At 38.8% G+C, this 22,391-nt stretch overlaps 1 protein-coding gene and 1 long non-coding RNA gene across 2 annotated transcripts; one reads left to right on the top strand and one right to left on the bottom strand.

Moving 5' to 3' along the window:
- LOC127522099 (uncharacterized) lies at nt 1-1,276 on the bottom strand. The gene is made up of 2 exons (XR_007932522.1): nt 1,175-1,276; nt 1-712 (listed from the first exon to the last, which is right to left on the bottom strand). It is a non-coding gene; the product is annotated as an uncharacterized LOC127522099 (long non-coding RNA).
- Nucleotides 1,277-15,994: 14,718 nt separating this feature from the next.
- On the top strand, nt 15,995-22,089 carry LOC127522084 (GTPase IMAP family member 8-like). Its single transcript, XM_051911669.1, has 4 exons — nt 15,995-16,459; nt 20,412-21,236; nt 21,331-21,438; nt 21,623-22,089. Exons 1-4 carry the CDS (start codon nt 16,003-16,005, stop codon nt 21,769-21,771), a joined length of 1,539 nt encoding a protein of 512 aa, XP_051767629.1. The 5' UTR covers nt 15,995-16,002; the 3' UTR covers nt 21,772-22,089.
- The last annotated feature ends 302 nt before the right edge of the window (nt 22,090-22,391 follow it).

Raw genomic sequence — 22,391 nt, 5'->3', positions numbered from 1 at the left:
TTTTTTTTGTTATTCATTAATTTATTTTTCAGTTTATTGCATAAATGCGGAAATATGATGTCTGAAGTCTCTAGAAAGTTCAGTGAACACATTATAACAGTTATACACTGGGAATGACAGTATAGAGAAAAGCAATACGCATACTTAATACATATTTTATACATAATACATATTTTGTGGTTCCACAGAAAAATCTACATGCAAATATTTGAAGTTAATTAATACCTGTATGACTACATGACTACACAAGACTCTTCTGAACCCAGAAGAGATACACTGTTTTTTTCACCAATTGAGAATCCAGTTCCCAGTACTTTGGCCTCCACCCCTCCCAGACCAGCAGATACACCCGTATCAACTCCAAGTCCCAGTTTCACACCAACTGGACCGGCTTTAGCCGATGCACTAGCAATTTCAGCTCGAGCCATTGCTCCGACTCCAGTCACACCAATTTCAGCTCCAGCTGAGGCGTTGGGACCTTTGGCTTCAGCCTCGAAGGCACTGAATTCAGCACGAGCTTGTCCAACTCCTGCTTCTGCATAGGCTCCAGCCTTTTGAATACTCATTCCTGGTTCGTTTTCAAAAGTTCCCGCATATTTTCCAGCTCGAGCATACTTGCTTTTTGTATAGGCATTTCCTGGTCTGTCAATTGTGTCAGTTACATCTTTCGGTATATGAGCTGATGGAAACTGAACACTTGGCTTTTCTTCATCTGCAAATAAAACAAATGAGCTTTAATGTAATGCAGATAGATACAGACATTTACGAAAAACAACAAGCTTTATATGAATTTATGCCATTTCACACTGAACCTTAGAGCATTGTCAATGTGACATAACAGCTCTAATTGTTCAAAAGAACTCTAAGTAAAGTGATTTTCTGCATCTTCATAATATGTTAGTAATAATATATTTTACATAATGTTTATTTTAACTAAATATATTTTTTTGTAATAAAGACAATTCAGTTTTTTGTTAAATATGACATAAATGACATAATATTTCTGCATAATACTTATAATATTCATACATATACTACAGTTAGAAAATGAAACATTTTATAAGTAAATATATACAGAAATGAAATACATAAATTAACAAATAACACTAAAATGTAGGGTTTCTTTTTTTTGGTCTTCAATTTGAGTAAATAAAGACTATTAAAATGCACTTACCAGATTCTTTTTTATGTCCAGGGGAGCTAAATTCTGACATTTTTGTGAATCAGATGTTCTCAACAGGGCTTTGGTGGAGCTGTGTCTTGATCAGGGCCGCTGCTCCTTATATACACACCAACTGAAAGAGAAAGTGCAATTCGGTTTTTCCCTCGATCTCTTTGAACTCACTATGGAGTTATTATCACTTAAAACTTAAGACAATTGCACAGATGGAAGTGGTAATGGTACAATAAACATAAACAATATTTGTGATGTCCTGTTTTTTATTAAAACAGAATTCCTAGAGCATGACATCGTATCCCTTTTGTTGGAGTGTCCAAAAATACAAGTCTTGAGCTTCCCATAAGACCCTGTTGTTACACTCTTGTTTCATGTAGTTAAAGGGTAAGTAATAAAAAAAACCCCGCAAATAATCTGATATCACTTGGAAACCTCTATTTGAAAAACAGCTTAATTAAAAACAGGCCTACAATACTTAATAATAATAATAATAATAATAATACATTTTATTTAAAGGCACCTTTCAAAACACTCAAGGACACCGTACAATAGAATGATAGTCATAAAACAAATCAAGACACAATACAACAAAACAACAGCTATTTAACATACAATATTTAAAATTGATCAGAGAAAGGTAAGTTTTAAGACGTGATTTAAAAGTAGCCAGACAATCACTTTCTTGTAAAGATTGTGGAAGAGAATTCCAGAGACGAGGAGCAGCACAGCTGAACACCCTTATTATTATTTATTCATTTTTTAAAATCAACTTAAAATCAACTTTTCAAAAATCAACTTTTTTTTAAAATCAACTGGTTGTTACTCCTTTATTCCCAAGACTTTACATATTGTTCCCCTATACTTACACGTAGCCTACTTACTTTATAGGTACACTATAATTATCGAAAGTTACGCTGTAAATTCACTGTAATTACGCAGTACTTTCCGGGCTGTAATCTAAAGCGTTACCAAAAGTTTTTCCTTTGTGTTTTTTGTGTACGGACGAGAACTTTGTCAAAATGATCCCCGTTCACACAGATCCTCAAAAACAACTAAAAATGCTGTATTCTGCTGCCAGGCCAGTAGTTGGTGATCTCACTTTGTCAAGAAACACTACGCACCTATTGACTGAACACATAACACGCATGCAAATTCATGATTTTATAGTTTACACAGAGGCGATAACGGTATCATTTTCAAAAACTTGCAGTTTGAATCTTGTCTGACATGTTCCCCCAAAAAATCGTCGTGTACATTTTTGTGTAAATTTTCACTTCTGATGCGTGTGCAAAGTTTCATGAGTTTTCGAGCATGTTTAGGCCCTTAAAAATGTGATTAATTTCGGAGAATAAGAATAATTGACTGAGCAATTATAATACGGTCCTCAAACCATCGGTGCTCACAGTGCTCACTTTGTCCTCAGCTTGAAGATTTCCTGACTCATCCTCATATTGAAAGGAAAGTCTCTCTGTGTTTTTAGGGGCTTTCACACTTACCAGTAAACTACATATTAAATCAATCCTGGCATTTTTCTGGCATGTGAAGTTGTAACATCAGCAGTAAAGTTGATGACATTTTTATAGGATACACGACAAATGTGCCTAAGGTCATGAAGGTCAACAACGCATTACATGTATCCACTAATGCATATGTATACTTAGTATGTGCAATTCTTTTTTATGATTTATAGCATGATTTACACTTCCATAATGTACTTAAAGTACTGTATTTTCACACACTAATTTTGTACATATACTAAAAATTCTTCTTTAGTACTTCTTAAGGTGATCTTAAGAACATCTAAGTGTACTCAACTGTGCTATTTTGAGACACCATGAATATGAATTAAAATGTGCTTTTAACATACAATCTCTGTATTAAAAAATAAATAAATAAATAAAAAAAATTGTAGTTGTTGTATTTGTATGTGTGCACTGGAAGCTTCAGTACCAATAAACATTCCTTGTGTTTGCAAGCACACTTGGCAATAAAGCTCTTTCTGATTCTGATAAGAGTTTGCACTACATTAAGAGTAAAAAGGCACCAGATGAGGTGTGTGGTTTGTTTATGCACTCCATTAGGGGTGAAGAGACACTGGAAGCCATCAGAGGCAGACAGTGTAAGTTTACACTCTCCATTAGGGGTGAAGAGACACTAGGAAATCCAGGGGTTGCTGCCAGTGTATACCACAAAACCTAACTCTCATACTCTTCAATTCAGATAGGGGTACCCCGAACTAGTCTTTAATCCAAAAATCCACAGGAACACACACCATAACTTAGATGACACAGAACAAAGAACTGAATGAAGACAGGACTTATGCTGCATTCCAGATAGCTCGGTATTTGGAATTTTCCCACCTCACAGGTTCTCCCCGGGGGAGCCAGGAGCAGGAGTAGCCAGACAGGGACCCAGGCCACAGCCAGCAAGATGATCCCAGGTGGGGTCACAGGAGGGAGGAGCCATTGTGAAGAAATGCGAACTCCTGCGACGGAGCTGGCCATAGTGGAGACCCATATGGAGCCGAGGAGCCACGGATCCAGGGTGACACCGCAGGTCGGAGGGCCAAGGTGGAGCTGACAGTTCTTGGGACCAGGGCAGAGGCACGGACCCGGAAGACAGTGGTGGAGCCAGAGTGACTGAGGACAACAGCAGAGCCGGAAGGAAGGCGGAGCCCAGTGGAGCCGAATGAATGGAGGGCAGAGGTGCAGCCGGAGGCCAGGAATCTCATGATGGAAACAGGGTGAAGCCAGACCAAGGTTAAGATGGAGGGACGAGGGAGCCCGGTGGAGCTAATAGGATGAGGGACCACAGTAGAGACGAGGGAGCATGGAGCCAATGCGGAACTGATGGGATGAGGGCAGAGGTGGAGTCCTGGGCTCAGTGTATGGAATCGGAGACGGGATCCTCACACCAAGATGGATCAAGGGACTAGAAGGCCTGAGGCAGATCCATACCACCAGATGGAACTAACTGAGAATAACCTGAGGGTCTGACAGAAACCAGCAGTGGCAGGACTGGGGAACTAGCTGGCTTTGGGAGAGGAGGTGGGAGAGGGAGGCTGGTAGGGATCACAGGGAGCGCAGGCAACATGGGACTGGGCGGGACCAGCGGAGAAACAGGAGACTCAGGGCTGGGCAGAACCAGCGGTGAAGGGAGATATAGGGGAATCATTTCTACCAAATCCAATTCAAAGTCATCAGTTCTGGGAGTGTGGGCTGGGCTCTATTCCATGCCCTCCATGTCTGTAGTGGGCACAGGCATACGCGAAAGAAGCTCTGTTTCCTATTTCATTCATTAACTGGATGCATAAAATCAGATCTCTAGAGAACTACAATTTAATTTGGGTTTGAAGGGGAAAGCAGCTAAAATGCTGTCTATGAGACCCGAGTGATATTAATACTTTAGTGCCTGCAAAACACTAGACATAAGTGGGACTGAAACAATCCTGCATCTGCAGACTAATCACTCGATAGAGGAATACAGTGAAATATAGCAGCTAAAATTAGTTATGAAATTAAAAATTCTGATAGGATGTATTCTGTTAAAATAAATGGACAAATATAAAAAGATAACACATAAAAAGCAAATATAATTTGATTATATAGCCTAGCAGATGTTTCACCACAATCATCAACAATCTAAAAAGCAGGCCTATATACAGTAGAAGCAATTAACTGAAAAAACTCAGAGAGTGAGAGGAAACAGTACTCTTTCAGCTCCCCTGATAACATCTACAGGTTCTCTCTGTGTTTTGTCTCCTTTATTATATATTTTATATATAAATTACTGTACAAGTATATATAATAACAGGTACTTTTTTAAATTTGCAGATGACACAGTCATTGTGAGTCTTCTGGAAAACAATTAAACATGCCATGGCCCAATTGTTGATGATTTTGTGAAATGGTGTGATGATGCCTGTTTGCAGCTTAACGTATCTAAGACAAAAGAGATGATTGTTGATTTCAGAACAGAAGCTCATTCTTCCCAGTTTACACTCATTAAAGGATTAGTTCACTTTAAAATGAAAATCACCCCAAGCTGTACTCACCCTCAAGCCATCCTAGGTGTATATGACTTTCTTCTTTCTGATGAACACAATTGGAGACACATTAATAAATATCCTGACGCATCCAAGCTTTATAACGGCAGTAAGCGTTACCAAATGAGTATGAGCTGAAGAAAGTGTCTCCATCCACATCCATCCATCATAAACTTATTCCACACGGCTCACAAGTTACGAAGAAAGTGTAAAACTCTTGCTAAATATTTTACATCATAACTTTTGAAGCGTTTTTTACACAAACGCATCGCTTTGCTTCAGAAGGCCTTTATTAACCCCCTGGAGCCGTGTGGAGTACGTTTATGATGGATGTGGATGTACGCACTTTCTTCAGCTTATATTTGTGACCCCTGTTCACTGCCATTATAAAGCTTGGATGCGTCAGGATATTTATTAATATATCTCCGATTGTGTTCATCAGAAAGAAGAAAGTCATATACACCTAGGTTGGCTTGAGGGTGAGTACAGCTTGGGCTAATTTTCATTTGAAAGTGAACTAATCCTTTAAGGGTGAGAAGGTGGAGTGTGTGGAAAGTTATAAATATCTGGGACAGTTATTGACAGTAAATTGCAAGACTTTGATGGAACTGTTCTATAAGTCTTATATGGAGTCATGTTTGCTAAAATTTGATTCTGAATGAGTTTGATAGTGTGCTGCAAGGCTAACGTGGCTAAAGCTACACACGTTGTGTTTATGATTTGTACAGACTGCAATCATTTTCCGGTTAAAAATGAAAATAACGACAACAAAAGTCTCAACAGTTGTAGGATTATAACATATAAAATAAAACATTATATGTTTCCATATTGTTGAAGTATTATTCTGTATATCTATAACTCAACATCAATACTGATACTGTATTAAAAATGGGTAAAGCTTATTTTTTTCAGGTTTCACCCAACAACCACTGGGAATGACAGTACTGATGAGAAAAAGCAATACACACACCTGCATAACCAGATATGTTTATTTTCAAATGAAAACAAAAGTCTCAACAGTTGTAGAATTATAAAATAAAACATGTCACTATATTGTTAAAGTTTTAAAAAATTCAGGTTTTTGTCTTCATGGTTTCACATATAACAAATATTCAAAAGTAATTAATACCTGTATGACCACATGATTGCACATGACACTTTTACTTCGTTACCCAGAACAGCTACACCAATTTCTGGACCATTTGAGACTCCAGTTCCCAAGACTTTTAACTCCATGCCACCCAGACCAATAGATGCATCCGTATCAACTCCAAGTCCCAATTTCACACCAACTGGACCGGCTTTAGCCGATGCGCTGACAATTTCAGCTCGAGCCATTGCTCCGAGTCCCAGACTGGCTTCAGCTCCAGCTGCGGCGTTGGGACCTTTGGCTTCAGCCTGGAATACTTTGTATTGAGCACGAGCTCGTCCAACTCCTGCTTCTGCATAAGCTCCAGCCTTGGGAATCCTCATTCCTGGTTGGTTTTCAGGATCTATCTTATATGTTCCAGCTCGAGCATACTTGCTTTCTGTATAGGCATCTCCTGGTCTGTTAAATGTGTCAATCATACGTAGACTTGTTTTGATTACATCAGCATTAAGTGATGCAAGTTGCACACTTGTATTTTTTGGGTTTTCTTCACTTGGCTGTTTGGTATGAGGAACATCACATTCTTTATCTGCAAATAAAACAAATTAACCTTAATGCAGCTAACAAATAGAGACAGACATTTAGAAAAATGAGCTTTATATGGAATTTATGCACCTTGCAAGCTGTAATTTATGTATCCTATTTGGTGTGTTTTACTCTGAAATTTGGTTTGCCTACACATGAGACATGATACATTTCAGTAAGTTGTACTGTATCTTTCAACATACCCTCAGATGTTCATTAATGTTTATTTCATGCTATAACTAGTAGTAAAGAGGAAGTGATGATCAGTTCAAGTGCGTTTCCAATTCGGTGCCGACGTCACAATCACGTCACGGTGTTAGCTGGAGGCAAAACAAGGGGAAAACTGGAGGCGGCCAATACAAACCAGCACAGTGTCGCGGCTACAGAAGGAGCTTAAAGGTCCAGTGAATTACCATGGAACTCGTAGCATTATTCAATTTGTTGACGTAATTTCAACTGTAACAGGAAGACAGGGCGGGACATACCGAACAGCCCCGCCCCTTTTTATACTAGCCAATAGCATTTCGTTTATACCACAGCTCGGTCAGAGCCGTTAAACTCAGTAAAACCTGCTTCCTTCTCATCTCTAACCTTTTCTCCTCCTAATCTCCTCTATATCGCTTTAAAATATAGCATTCTGTGCAGAATTTAAATGGGTCCGATACCTTTCGTGGTCATATGTGCAATTGTAGAGAGAGGGAAGAGTGAAGGCCCATGTTATTTGTCAGATGTGTGAAGTTCGAAGTAGTTGCATTTGCCTATTTTTTTTTTTTTTTCATTTGCTTATATTGCGTTACTCCCTAAAAAAGTAACTAATTGCATTACTTAGTTACCTTTTATGGAAAGTAATGTGTTACGCTACTTTTGCACTACTTCTTCTCATCTGGGCTGCAGTTGGATATGGCAGGATATGGCGACTGCCATAACTTGGCTGCCTGGTCAAGTTATATAATTTTATTCATTGCATTCAGGATTAACGGAGTTATATTACTATGTGTAACATATAATTTGTATTTTAAATTATAACAGAAAAGCAAGTACATTAAAGCGATCTGGTTGGTATATTCGTGTCATATAAGATCAATGGTGCTGCCAATGTGTTTATTCACAACGTGATTTTGCAGAGTTGAGTATTGTAGCCAATCAGAGGATATTCTGTTGAAAATAATGACTAATCAGAGGTGTTTAAGTTACCGGTTGTCTTAACCACGTGACGATTCTATTTTAGAAACAGTTTCTATTTTTTGCGAAGTCGCGGCTGGAACAACGAGTATGGCAATGATAATCTCAGGTAATGCGTATGTACTTTATTTAATGTTAAAAGCGTGTAACGTGACTTTGAATATCATTTAGTGCTCCCAGCTTTGTAGCCGTATTAAAAGCAACAATGGATAATTCACCTCAGATTTTGAGATTAAACAAATGAATGCAGGAACGTTCAAATTGTGAACAAACAAGTGTATTCTATGACAGAGATTGTTTTAGTAGCCCAGCATGTGTTTTTATTAATGTTTAAATGGTGTAATATTTGTTAATTCGATTACGGACTTATTAATTTCCTTGCGAGTGCGTCAAGTTTAATCTCTGGTGCAGTGCAAATGCCCCGAGAGCCCGCCCACACGCTGTTCTGATTGGCTGTTGTTTTTTGATTGATTGACTGCTAGATTTACAAATGAGGACGATCTTTGTAGAATGAACAAAAATGTTTTTGGTAATCATATTAAAAATAACACTTAAATTGGATAATATTTAGACTTTTGAGATTTGAAGTGCTGGAAAAAGTGTGAAGAAACTGGGACTGTCATGTCGAGGGAGTTAGTTTGGATGACGTCACCAAGGTCCGCCATACTCTGGCTTTTGGTAAAATGACGCCACTGCTAGGCTGGGCTGAGCTGTTTGTTTGTTAGAACAAAAAAGTTCTATTTTTGGCAAATGTAAAGGCTGTTTCACACAAAAATGAAATGAATAAGCATTTCTGGAATAGAGAATAATAATATGCAGGCGAAGTAGTAAATGAGTAAATTTATGCTTACATTTAGTCTAAAACTGTTCTAGAATAACCATCATGTTCACACAGCGCACACAACGTCTCTGCACTTACTCACGATTTCTCTCAACATGGGGACAGAAGAGCTGTCAGCTAATAATTGGGAAAACAAAGTATCTTGAGTTACTTATTTGAAAAAGTAACTTAAGATGTTTTGTTGTAGGCTAAATTTAAAAGTAATGCGTGACTTTACTAGTTACTTGGAAAAGTAATCTGATTACATAACTCGTTATCATTACTTGTAATGTGTTACCCCCAACACTGATTATAAGCATCTAAAGATTTATATGCCCTCTGTTTCTCTTTACTACACGCTTGGTTTCTCTATCAGGTGGATGTAGATGTCAGGCCACTCCTGTCAGATCGTCCATCCATTGAGTGAGCGTGTACAAGTCGGCCAATCTGGTTCCAATCTCCTTCCGTTAAAGTTAACATTTTATCATTGTTAAAAAACAAAACTTGCTAGCTAGCATTAGTGAAGCAGTCAGGGGAATCTTTCTGCCTCCACCTAAGCTTCGCCCACAAAAAACATCACAATGTTTACTATATGAAAATGGGTCTATACAGCAATCCGTCACGCCACATTAAACTTACAGAATTTGAAAGCTGAGACTTTAATTTATATCAAAAGTAAGTCTAGTCTGTCAGTGCATTGTCTGTGTCCTCTTTGCTCTGGATGCCAGGAAAAAAAACCTTTTCCATACAGAGATCGCACTGTCAGAGTGTTTGGGAATATTCAGACACATATAATATAGGCTACACATATAACATAGCTACCACAATTAGATTTTTTTTTTTCAATGTTGATAAATATAGACCAACTTTTAAATTGCACTTACCATATTCTTCTTCATCTTCATGTTCATGGTAGCTCAATTGTCGGTCTGACATTTTTTGGGTGTCACAAGTTCTCACAAAATCTCAGCAGGGCTTTGGTGGAGAGTCTCCTTATATAGGACACAACAACTGAAAGTGAAAGCAAGAAGTCCTGTAATGGGTTTTTTATGGATTACTTAAATCTGCTGTGGAGCCAATTTTCACTTAAAAAAATTTGAACAGTACAATGAACATGTCCTGTTATTTATTAAAACACTAAAAATTATTCTGATTTTAAGAATCCCAGAGTTATTTTGTTATCAGTTATAGGGTTTTATGTTACATCTTATGTTAATTACTGTTTACAGCATTATTTTAGTTCATGTTTGTTATCATGATGGTGTTTTGTATTTGTGTGTGTGACACTGTGTGCACCTTCCATATTTAGTATTTACATCAGCTTGTGGAAAATCTGCTGAATTTAAACTTATTCATTGTAACTTTCTTTTAGTGCAGAATGTTGTTTATGGTTGAGGTGCTTTTTGTCAAAGATCTATATTCATTCATCACTTGAATTAATGATTCATCCCAGCAGGCCACCAAGGCTATAAGACGTTGCAGTTTGGTAGAATATGGGATGAATTTGACATAGGAGAAAGAACTGGAATGGAAACTAGAGGCTTCAGAACCGTAGACGGAAGGAAGATGATCGTTTTGGATGGTGGAAGCATTTTGCAAACTCAATTTTATTTTATTAGAGTGTAAGTAATTCCCTAATGCCATGCTGTTTGTGATTCCAGCAGATACACCATATCAGGAAGAACAAACGAGAATCGTTGAGGGAAATATGTCTATACTTGGAGAAGACGTCTGGAAACACACCATAGTTCTGTTCACATGGGGCGAAAGGTTTAAAGACGATCTTTAAATATCGGTCTGACACACAACAAGGTGAGGAAATAAGTCTGAACACTGACCAGTTACTGAAATCGATGAACCACGAGATGAAAAACAGGCGTAAAGAGATCAAAAGGAAGCTAGAAGAATTAGGGATGGATTTCATAACCATAGAACATCCTCCAGATGGTAAATTCGCAATTCTGTCTAATTTCCATATTATCGCTGCAAGTAGCAAACAACATCTATAAATGTTTGGTTAATGTTGTATTTGAACACTTTTCTGTGTTATCTTGCTCTTTCAGTGCCGGATGATGATAAATTCATGGAGAAGATAAGGAGAGAAGTAAGAAGATGGGAAGCAATTATAATGGATGGGATGTTGAACATTCAGAATCCTGAAGCATCATATGGTGAGTTATTATAGATTTACATGAAACACGTTGCTTAAAGGAAAACATTTTCTTCACATTTACGTTCTCTGACACTTTGTTCACGACACCTACAGGTGAAATGATTCAAAGTACAAACGCAATGGTGTTGAGGTGGCTTCAGAAATGTGATGAATACAGCACATCTAAAACATCAGCATATGAAACAAGCTCAGAACCCAGTGATCTAGTAGAAGATCCACAGAATCCAGAGATGTCAGACAATACATCCAAACTTCAAACGATGCATGCCTAAAAACCAGTTTGCAAAGTTGTGCTACAACTAGTGTTGTAGTCAAGACCACCTAATCCAAGACCATGTCGAGACCAAGACCAGGGCAGCACTCCTTAAACTCATAAAGATCCACATTACCGCATGAGAAATGACTTATTTGTAATCAATAAATATAATTAGAATAAGACACTATATAGAGCTGTTTCCAAATCAAATTAAATCACTAACAACAAAATTCATCTTTGCGCTGCAGAGGTGGCACAGAAGATGAATCTGAATTGGTAAATTACAAATGCATAAATAATGATGAGAATAATGTTTTAAAAATATTTTTTATTGAATGTTTGTATAAAAGCAATATCATTTTTGCAGTCATGCTCAAATTTGCCTGCTCGTGATAATGCTTAATTATAGACGTAATTTGCGGGTGGGACACCCCACCCCACCCCAAATGTCCCCACCACTTTTTGCCAGGGTCGATATTGTCCCCACTATTTTTTTAAACATCTTGCAACACGGATGTATCTAATACAAAAGAAACATCTCTAGTTGACTGGCAATTTGTTCATTTGATTTGGCACTGGGATGTGTTGTTTTGGAAATCATGCTAAGTTATCGTTGCTGTTGTTATCAGTGGTACACAGTGTTCTCTTGAAGCTCGTGCACACTGTGCAGTCTTCACACAGGGCGCTTCAATATATCACTTAATGCGGTTGCGGAGACTCTCTATTCGTTTCTGTGAAATCACAAAACAAAATGCACATAAACGTGTCCCTCTTAATATACATTCACTGATGAACATCTTGGTTTTAATGAGGAAGAAGAAGAAAAAACACACGAGGGCGGATTAGAACCCAGAATCTACCACTAGCCAATTAGGATTAATACATAATGTAAATCTACATATTTATTCACTATAGTCTCGAGACTATCAATATATTGTGTTATAGTAGATGTAAGGATGAAACTATCACATTAAACACAAATTCTATGTCAATTGTGCATTTATTATTGTACACTTTTTAAAAAAAAAAAAGTTACGCCACTGATTATATCCAGATCTCATACAAGCAGGGTTTAAATTGGGCGGGACCATCCAGGGCTGAGTCCTGACACTGGCTTACCAGGGCTCGATATTAACGCTTGTCAGGACATGTGGATTTATTTGAAGGGGCAAGTGAAAGAGAATTTTGTTTTCTCCACCAGACAAATTTCCTGATTAAAACGTCAGTAACAAAGAATAACTAGGCAATCACCAAAACGTGAGAATGATTCTGATTTTATTACAAACCCGATTCCAAAAAAGTTGGGACACTGTACAAATTGTGAATAAAAAAGGAATGCAATAATTTACAAATCTCACAAACTTATATTTTATTCACAATAGAATATAGATAACATATCAAATGTTGAAAGTGAGACATTTTGAAATGTCATGCCAAATATTGGCTCATTTTGGATTTCATGAGAGTTACACATTCCAAAAAAGTTGGGACAGGTAGCAATAAGAGGCCGGAAAAGTTAAATGTACATATAAGGAACAGCTGGAGGACCAATTTGCAACTTATCAGGTCAATTGGCAACATGATTGGGTATAAAAAGAGCCTCTCAGAGTGGCAGTGTCTCTCAGATGTCAAGATGGGCAGAGGATCACCAATTCCCCCAATGCTGCGGCGAAAAATAGTGGAGCAATATCAGAAAGGAGTTTCTCAGAGAAAAATTGCAAAGAGTTTGAAGTTATCATCATCTACAGTGCATAATATCATCCAAAGATTCAGAGAATCTGGAACAATCTCTGTGCGTAAGGGTCAAGGCCGGAAAACCATACTGGATGCCCGTGATCTTCGGGCCCTTAGACGGCACTGCATCACATACAGGAATGCTACTGTAATGGAAATCACAACATGGGCTCAGGAATACTTCCAGAAAACATTGTCGGTGAACACAATCCACCGTGCCATTCGCCGTTGTCGGCTAAAACTCTATAGGTCAAAAAAGAAGCCATATCTAAACATGATCCAGAAGCGCAGGCGTTTTCTCTGGGCCAAGGCTCATTTAAAATGGACTGTGGCAAAGTGGAAAACTGTTCTGTGGTCAGACGAATCAAAATTTGAAGTTCTTTTTGGAAAACTGGGACGCCATGTCATCCGGACTAAAGAGGACATGGACAACCCAAGTTGTTATCAGCGCTCAGTTCAGAAGTCTGCATCTCTGATGGTATGGGGTTGCATGAGTGCGTGTGGCATGGGCAGCTTACACATCTGGAAAGGCACCATCAATGCTGAAAAGGTATATCCAAGTTCTAGAACAACATATGCTCCCATCCAGACGTCGTCTCTTTCAGGAAAGACCTTGCATTTTCCAACATGACAATGCCAGACCACATACTGCATCAATTACAACATCATGGCTGCGTAGAAGAAGGATCCGGGTACTGAAATGGCCAGCCTGCAGTCCAGATCTTTCACCCATAGAAAACATTTGGTGCATCATAAAGAGGAAGATGCGGCAAAGAAGACCTAAGACAGTTGAGCAACTAGAAGCCTGTATTAGACAAGAATGGGACAACATTCCTATTCCTAAACTTGAGCCACTTGTCTCCTCAGTACCCAGACGTTTGCAGACTGTTATAAAAAGAAGAGGGAATGCCACACAGTGGTAAACATGGCCTTGTCCCAACTTTTTTGAGATGTGTTGATGCCATGACATTTAAAATCAACTTATTTTTCCCTTAAAATGATATATTTTCTCAGTTTAAACATTTGATATGTCATCTATGTTGTACTCTGAATAAAATATTGAAATTTGAAACTTCCACATCATTGCATTCCTTTTTTATTCACAATTTGTACAGTGTCCCAACTTTTTTGGAATCGGGTTTGTACATTCAGTGTGTCTGAGAATTATGATGGAAATGTTTACTAATATCTGCGATGCATGCTTTGTTAATGTATGCTTCATTTTGTACTTTGTGGCATGTTAATGTGCATCACTATCAGTGTTTTATAATATTTTTGAAGCTTTTCATATGCTGTCATTTTCAAGTCACATATGGATTCAGTTTTGTGTCAAAAATAAAATTTTCTTAGTCTTGAATATTTTAGTTTCTTTAACTAGATTATAGTGATTTAACAAATTTGTATTTTATCAGACTAATAATATACAGAAATTGTTTAGATTTCAGAAAGACTGTTGTCTATGTTTAATATTTATATAAACTACAAGTATATGGTTTGGGGCGACATGAGGGTGAGAAATGATGACATAATATTCATTTTTGGATGAGCTGTTTCTTTTAAAATGACACAGAGATGCTGCTCGTCTGTGACTTTTATTTTGGAATGACTGAAGTTCAGTTTCACTCTGAAGAAGTGAGTTTGGCTGCTGTCTGTCAGATGGTGTGTTGATCAGGAGAGGATGTAACACCTCGCTGATCTGGTGAGACGTATGACTTTACATGTATTTTACAACATTTACCATGATTATGCACTGATTTTGACATAAGAAAATTTAAGCACTGAAAGTGTAAAGGGCGCTATTATTATTATTACAAATCTTAATAATATTTTTAAGATTTTGGATATTTTTGAAGCATTTGCCATGCTTAAAAACTTGTCAGCCATTGTCTTGTGCATGGTGCCTCCTTTTATGTAAATAAACATTGTAAATACATATATGTAGTACTTATATGTACCAAACTTTGTTCTTAGTTTGTTCTTCTTGAGCCAGACAACTTTCAATGTGACAGCCATTTGGTGCATTCAACAGGAAGCAGGTCATTTTGAATTTGTGTATAACATTAAGACATTGAAGTTGCTAAATTGCTCATTCATTTTTGGCTGCAAGTCATTTGTTAAAACCTTTAATAATGTTTCATTTTGATGATTGAGGGGTAAAGAGATAGGTATGGTAAATCTAATTAGTTATCAAATTAACAAAGCACACTTTAATAAAATCCTTATACTTGTGCATTTTACAAGATTATATTCAGAACACGTTTAATCATGTGTTCTGGTGCAATTTAAAATACTTCCGCTTTATATCTGAGCCACAGCATGTCAAGCTGAAGTGCACTTGCATTCATTCTGTCAGTCTAGTATATTTGTTTGTTTTATTTAAAATGTATTGTTTATATTTCATTATAGTTTTTTCTTCTTCTTAAAGTTTTCATTTGAATAACACAAGAAATCAAGGAAGATGAAACAAGGTAAGGTTCACAGGCAGTATAAGTCTTTTGCTATTGACTGATACAAATGCATTCTCTACTGTAAACAAAACTGGACTTGTGCATGACTGTAACTTTCATTTTAATCAGATTTCAAACCACATTGGAGGGTTTTTAACATATTTTTGTTTATATTATATATTTGTTAAATTACATCTTCAGACTAATTAATAAAATTCAAAAAAGAGATTGCAGTTTGACCTTCCAACGTCCTAATGTTTTTTTTTTTTTTTTTCTGACAGGACTAAGAGCCGTTGTTCTGGGGTGGCAGAAATCTGACAAAGCCTCGGTGATAAACAGCATTTTAGGTGGGGAAGTTGAGTCTAACAAACATTTTGTGAGGTCTGTGAGGAAAGACGGTGAAGCGAATGGAAGGAAGATAACCCTGATTAACACTCCATGCTGGTGGGAGAATTTTGTTTTGAAAGATTCACCAGAGGTTGTGAAACAGGAAATGGTTTGCAGTGTCTTCCTGTGTCTACCGGGGCCTCATGTTTTTCTACTTGTCATTAACCTCAGTTTGCCTTTCACTGAAGAAAACAGACTCAGCATTGAGAAGCACCTTAGTCTGTTTGGTGAGAGAATCTGGAGACACACTATAGTGCTCTTTACACGAGCCGATTCACTGAAGGACAGAAACATTGAGCAGCACATAAAGAATCAAGATCTGCAGCAGATCATACAGAGATGTGGAGAAAGATATCACATCTTTGATTTCAAAAACAAAAGTGCTGGAGTTCAAGAACTGCTTGACAAGATTGATGATGTTGTGGCAGCAAACAGTGGCAAGCATTTTGAAACACATAATGACATGCTACTGGAGATAAAGAGAAAGAGAGATGAAAACGAAGTAAGAGCAAAAGCAGGACAAAAAATGTTGCAGGACAAAAGAGATCTGCTGAAAGAAATAAGTAAGTACTAAAGACAAGTACAGGTGCTGGTCATATAATTAGAATATCATCAAAAAGTTGATTTATTTCACTAATTCCATTCAAAAAGTGAAACTTGCATATTATATTCATTCATTACACACAGACTGATATATTTCAAATGTTTATTTCTTTTAATTTTGATGATTATAACTGACAACTAAGGAAAATCCCAAATTCAGTATCTCAGAAAATTAGAATATTGTGAAAAGGTTCAATATTGAAGACGCCTGGTGCCACACTCTAATCAGCTAATTAACTCAAAACACCTGCAAAGGCCTTTAAATGATCTCTCAGTCTAGTTCTGTAGGCTACACAATCATGGGGAAGACTGCTGACTTGACAGTTGTCCAAAAGACGACCATTGACACCTTGCACAAGGAGGACAAGACACAAAAGGTCATTGCAAAAGAGGCTGGCTGTTCACAGAGCTCTGTGTCCAAGCACATTAATAGAGAGGCGAAGGGAAGGAAAAGATGTGGTAGAAAAAAGTGTACAAGCAATAGGGATAACCGCACCCTGGAGAGGATTGTGAAACAAAACCCATTCAAAATGTGGGGGAGATTCACAAAGAGTGGACTGCAGCTGGAGTCAGTGCTTCAAGAACCACTACACACAGACGTATGCAAGACATGGGTTTCAGCTGTCGCATTCCTTGTGTCAAGCCACTCTTGAACAACAGACAGCGTCAGAAGCGTCTCGCTGGGCTAAAGACAAAAAGGACTGGACTGCTGCTGAGTGGTCCAAAGTGATATTTTCTGATGAAAGTAAATTTTGCATTTCCTTTGGAAATCAGGGTCCCAGAGTCTGGAGGAAGAGAGGAGAGGCACACAATCCACGTTGCTTGAGGTCCAGTGTAAAGTTTGCACAGTCAGTGATGGTTTTGGGTGCCATGTCATCTGTTGGTGTTGGTCCTCTGTGTTTTCTGAGGTCCAAGGTCAACGCAGCCGTATACCAGGAAGTTTTAGAGCACTTCATGCTTCCTGCTGCTGACCAACTTTATGGAGATGCAGATTTCATTTTCCAACAGGACTTGGCACCTGCACACAGTGCCAAAGCTACCAGTACCTGGTTTAAGGACCATGGTATCCCTGTTCTTAATTGGCCAGCAAACTCGCCTGACCTTAACCCCATAGAAAATCTATGGGGTATTGTGAAGAGGAAGATGCGACATGCCAGACCCAACAATGCAGAAGAGCTGAAGGCCACTATCAGAGCAACCTGGGCTCTCATAACACCTGAGCAGTGCCACAGACTGATCGACTCCATGCCACGCCGCATTGCTGCAGTAATTAAGTAATATCAGTCTGTGTGTAATGAATGAATATAATATACAAGTTTCACTTTTTGAATGGAATTAGTGAAATAAATCAACTTTTTGATGATATTCTAATTATATGACCAGCACCTGTATATACAAGTCAAATGTTTGGCTGAATTTATGTTTCTCTTAAACATTTTGATCTAAAGGCTTTTGCTTAAATGCTTAAATTGGTTTTGCAGACAAATTTAAATTGTGACTACATATGAATTCCTTTACAAAACTATTTTAATAATAAAATGCTTTTAAATAGATGAGTTTAATCCCAGTATGCTGCACATGTCCTGAAAAGTGAAACCAAAACATTTTGATTGCCCTCTGGTGTCTGGCTGCAGTATAGGTCATAAACCTTGCACTCTCCATGTAATCAAATGGGACGTGAGCCAAACTAAAAAATCATCTCGGTTACTCACGTAACCTCGGTTCCCTGAGATGACGGGAACGAGCATTGCGTCAGTTGCTGATGCTTTGGGGACACTCCATTTCTCCGAAATACTGAAGCCTGATTGAATTACGTCTGTGCACTTGCACAGACAAATAGTATATATATATAAGTCAGGTATAAAGACTGTTCTTTATCGGAAACGGGGAGAACAGAGTAACAACCTGTGCTCTGAATGGAGTAGAGAGTACCTTAGGTGCATAGCCATGCCTTGGCTTGAGGACGACCTTGCAGTTGCCTGGCCCAAACTCAAGGCAGGATGTGCTCACTGAGAGTGCCTGAAGGTCACCCTACTCACTTGACCAATGCTAAAGCCAGCAGGAGGACAGCCTTAAACAAAAGGGGCCGCAGCTCGGCCAACTGTAGCAGCTTGAATGGAGGGCCTCGAAGAGCCCTGAGGACTGTGGACAAGTCCCAGGTCAGAACTGAATGGGGATGAGGCAAATTCAGCTTTCTGGCCCACTATAGGAACCTTACTATCAAGTCGTTCCTACCTACTGACTACCCAGATATGGGGGTGTGGTACGCCACGATAGCCGCCACATTGACCTTAAGCGTGGATGGGGTGCGGCCCACATCCAGCAGCTCTTGTAGGAAGGATAAGTTTGACGCAACATCACAGGATAAGAGATCGTCGTTACAGACTTTGGACCAGTTGGAAAAGATAGACCGCTTAAGGGCATAGAGGCACCTAGGAGAATGCTCTTTGGCCTCTGAAATGTTGTTCATTACCCTCTGAGGAAGGCGCGAAGAAGGAGGAAGCCATAAATTGAGGCTCCACAAATCGGGTTGGGGGTGCCAAATCGTCCCTTTCACCTGGGAAAGGAGGACCCTCCTAAGCGGAAGAGGTCAGCCTCCGCTCACCTGAAGACACTCTAGATTATCTGAACCATCTGGGGGTGGAGTCTCCATTCCCCTGAAGACTCTCCACTCTGGGACAGCATGTCCGCTTCTTGGTCCAGTCCCCTGGCACATGCACTGCCTTCGAACGAAGATTGTGCTGTGCCCACAGGAGGAGGCACCTCGCCAGCTTGTACAAAGGGCTTGACCTGAATCCCCCTTGGTGGTTTATGTAAGCAACCACCATCGTGTTGTCCGAACGGACCAGGACATGGTGACCTTTCAGATCTGGCAGGAAAGCTCTCTCTGTGGGGAGAGTGAGACACGCAGAATTTAGGCCGGTGTGAGCTCACTCCAACGCCTGCTCAGCCACGCGACTACACTATTTCTTCTTCCAAGGCTCCTGGGAGGAAGAGAACAGGGGAGCATGAGGGGTGGGATCGCTATCTTTAAAGGAAGTGATCCGCGAGTGCAGCAAGGTCGAGACTTAAGCTCTCATGGTGAGAGCAGCTAGTCTCAATGAGAACGGACTCTGCGTGGGCGCAGCCCAGTCAGGCAACGCACTCAAATCTGAAGTGTGCAGGTATGCCCTGCATGAGCCACACTTGTGGCCCGACATTTTGCAACAAACGCCGCTGGAAATATGCTCTTTTTGGAGCAAAATTTGCTCTAATAGTCTCGCTGGATAATTGCAGGGGAGAAGCGCCTTTCTCAGCTGAGACTACTGTAACAGTAGTCAGTGCTGGGGCTCCTCTACAGTGAGCAGAAAGGCTTCTTGTAGTCGTCTTCTGTAGTCGAAAGATTCTGATAAAATGCTATATGAGTCTGCAGGAGTATGGGCAGGATCTTGATACTGCGGCTCCACCTCAGAATCACTACTGAGCAAACTCGGGCTCCAAATTATGTAATTGTCATCAACAGCCATTTCTGAGACATTTTGGCTTCATTCTTTCTAGTGCAAGGAAGGAAGTGGACATGTCATCCAACTCTTTTACAGCCTATGGTTTGAGCATGTATAAGGACAAGTATCGTGAAGTGCTCATCATACATGTTCCTCCTTTTGTAGTGTTTAAGCATCCCAGGATGCACATCGTGAGCTGAAATCTAGACAAAGAAGCTGAAATATAAGTTTTCATTTGTGTCATATTTTCATTGCTACATCATTCCCATATGTCCATTTGTGTTATTTCAGTGACATTATTGTTATTATAATATCTGGAAGACAGTGATAAAGAATGAGTAAATGTGTCCAGTCTTCTAGTGCACATTGGAAACATGCAAATAACTACAAATTATTTGTAGTTTTTAATGTGTTTGTTTTTTTCTTGAAGAAGCTGTGGCTCCGCTCTCAGAACTGAGAATTGTCCTGCTGGGTTGGACTCTGTCTGGGAAGAGTTCAACCGGAAACACCATCTTCAATCATGAAATATTTCAGATAGGAAAATCACAAAAGGGTACAAACCATACTGGAGATGTAAATGGCAGAAAAATAACTGTGTTGAACACCCCAAGCTGGTGGAAATATTTCTCATCTAAATTCAACCCAAAGTTTGCTCAGGCTGCAATCCTGGAGAGCATCAGCCAATCACAACATATGCAGTTCCCTCACGCCATGATCTTGGTGATTCCTGTTGATACTTCATTCAAGAATGAACAGAAAAGAATCATTGAAGAGTATATGGCCATTCTTGGAGAAGACGTCTGGAGACACACCATAGTTCTGTTCACATGGGGCGACAGGTTTCCAGACATATCAATCGAGCAGCACATTGAGAGTGAAGGTGGCGCCCTCCAGTGGCTGATTAAGAAATGCAGGAACAGATATCACGTCTTTGACAACTCAGACAAGAAGAACAGAGATCAAGTCATAGAGCTGCTCCAGAAGATCGATGAGATGGTGACAGAAAACAGTCTGTTCTGTCTCAAAACTCAGTGTGCAGCAGAAGTGAATGTTCATGAGACAGATACAGAGGAAGAAATAAGTCTGGATACAGAGGAAGTATTGAGTCTGGACACAGACCATGTGCTGAAATTACTGTACCAGGAGATTAACAACAGGTTTAAGAGGGTCACGAGTAAACTAAAACACTTAGGGATGGATTTTACTGAATGTATAGAGGCCAAAAGTGATCGTAGCATGACAGAGCCTCTAAACTGTAAGTTGTCACTGCTAAAATGACTTACAATTTCCTGTCTAATACCACTCAAATAGCACCAAACAGCACTCCCTCTGCCACTTTCCTCTTTCAGTGTCAGCTGATGAAAGACTCATGGAGATGATAAGGAGAGAAGGAAGCAGATGGGAAGTCATTTTAATGGACAGCATCTTGAGCATTCAGAATGCTGAAGCATCTTCTGGTGAGTTATTTAGCTTTTAAAGAATACATGTTTTCTTTGGTAGTTTGATCTGGATTTTCATTACTTGAAGGACACATTTGTTCTTCATTTTTATATTGCGTAAATTAATTGTAAGTCTTGAACTCATTTATTTCCTGCCTGAGAACATTTTCTACCCCTCACATTTTCATATTCATATTCACAGATGGAAATATGAGTCCATGTTCAAGTGATATTGTGTTGAGGTGGTTTGAAAGATGCGATGAATACTACTCATTTGGATGTGGAACAAGTATTCTAGAAGATCCAGAGCCCAGAGACATAAAAAGATGTAAAACACAGTTTGCAGAATAAAACTCTCTGTTTAAACTTGTTTTACACAAGTGCAAAATACAAACTATTTGTTTAGAATGCATTTAATAATTATATGAGAAATAGCCTATTTCTAATAATTGATAATAAGTGGTATTTTTCTATGATATCTAAAAACTATATTACTTCACATTATTTTTGTCATGAAAATGTAAATTTAGATTGAACAATCACGTTTAGTTTCAGTCTTCGTTCCATGTTTTCTTTGTTCTTGTTACCAGTTTGTTTCAGTTACTCATCACATGTCTTGTTTAGTCACTCGTTTATCCTGTGTGCTGTATAAATGCCATCAGTTTTTTATTCCTGTTTTCTTGTATTATCTGGTATTGGTTTGTAGCAAAGCTGTTAACAGTTTTCTCTGCCTTAGAAGGCAGCCTTTTGTTTTGTTTGCTTAACAAAGGTAAACTTCTGCATCAAGATCCACCTTTCCTGTCCTTACCTCGAACGCCGCTGTAAAAGATTTAGTCCAATTCAATGAACAGTTAAATAAAATATAGTCCAAGCACCAGACCTTAGTCAGGTTAGATGCCATATTGAATTTAACACAGATGAAAACGAGGCTGTGAGGGATAGACTTACTTTTTACAATTGCACGCACTATA

This window comes from Ctenopharyngodon idella, chromosome 11 (assembly GCF_019924925.1).
Source record: "Ctenopharyngodon idella isolate HZGC_01 chromosome 11, HZGC01, whole genome shotgun sequence".
In the NCBI taxonomy this organism is placed as follows: Eukaryota; Metazoa; Chordata; class Actinopteri; order Cypriniformes; family Xenocyprididae; genus Ctenopharyngodon; species Ctenopharyngodon idella.
This window is presented reverse-complemented; position numbering and strand designations above follow the sequence as displayed.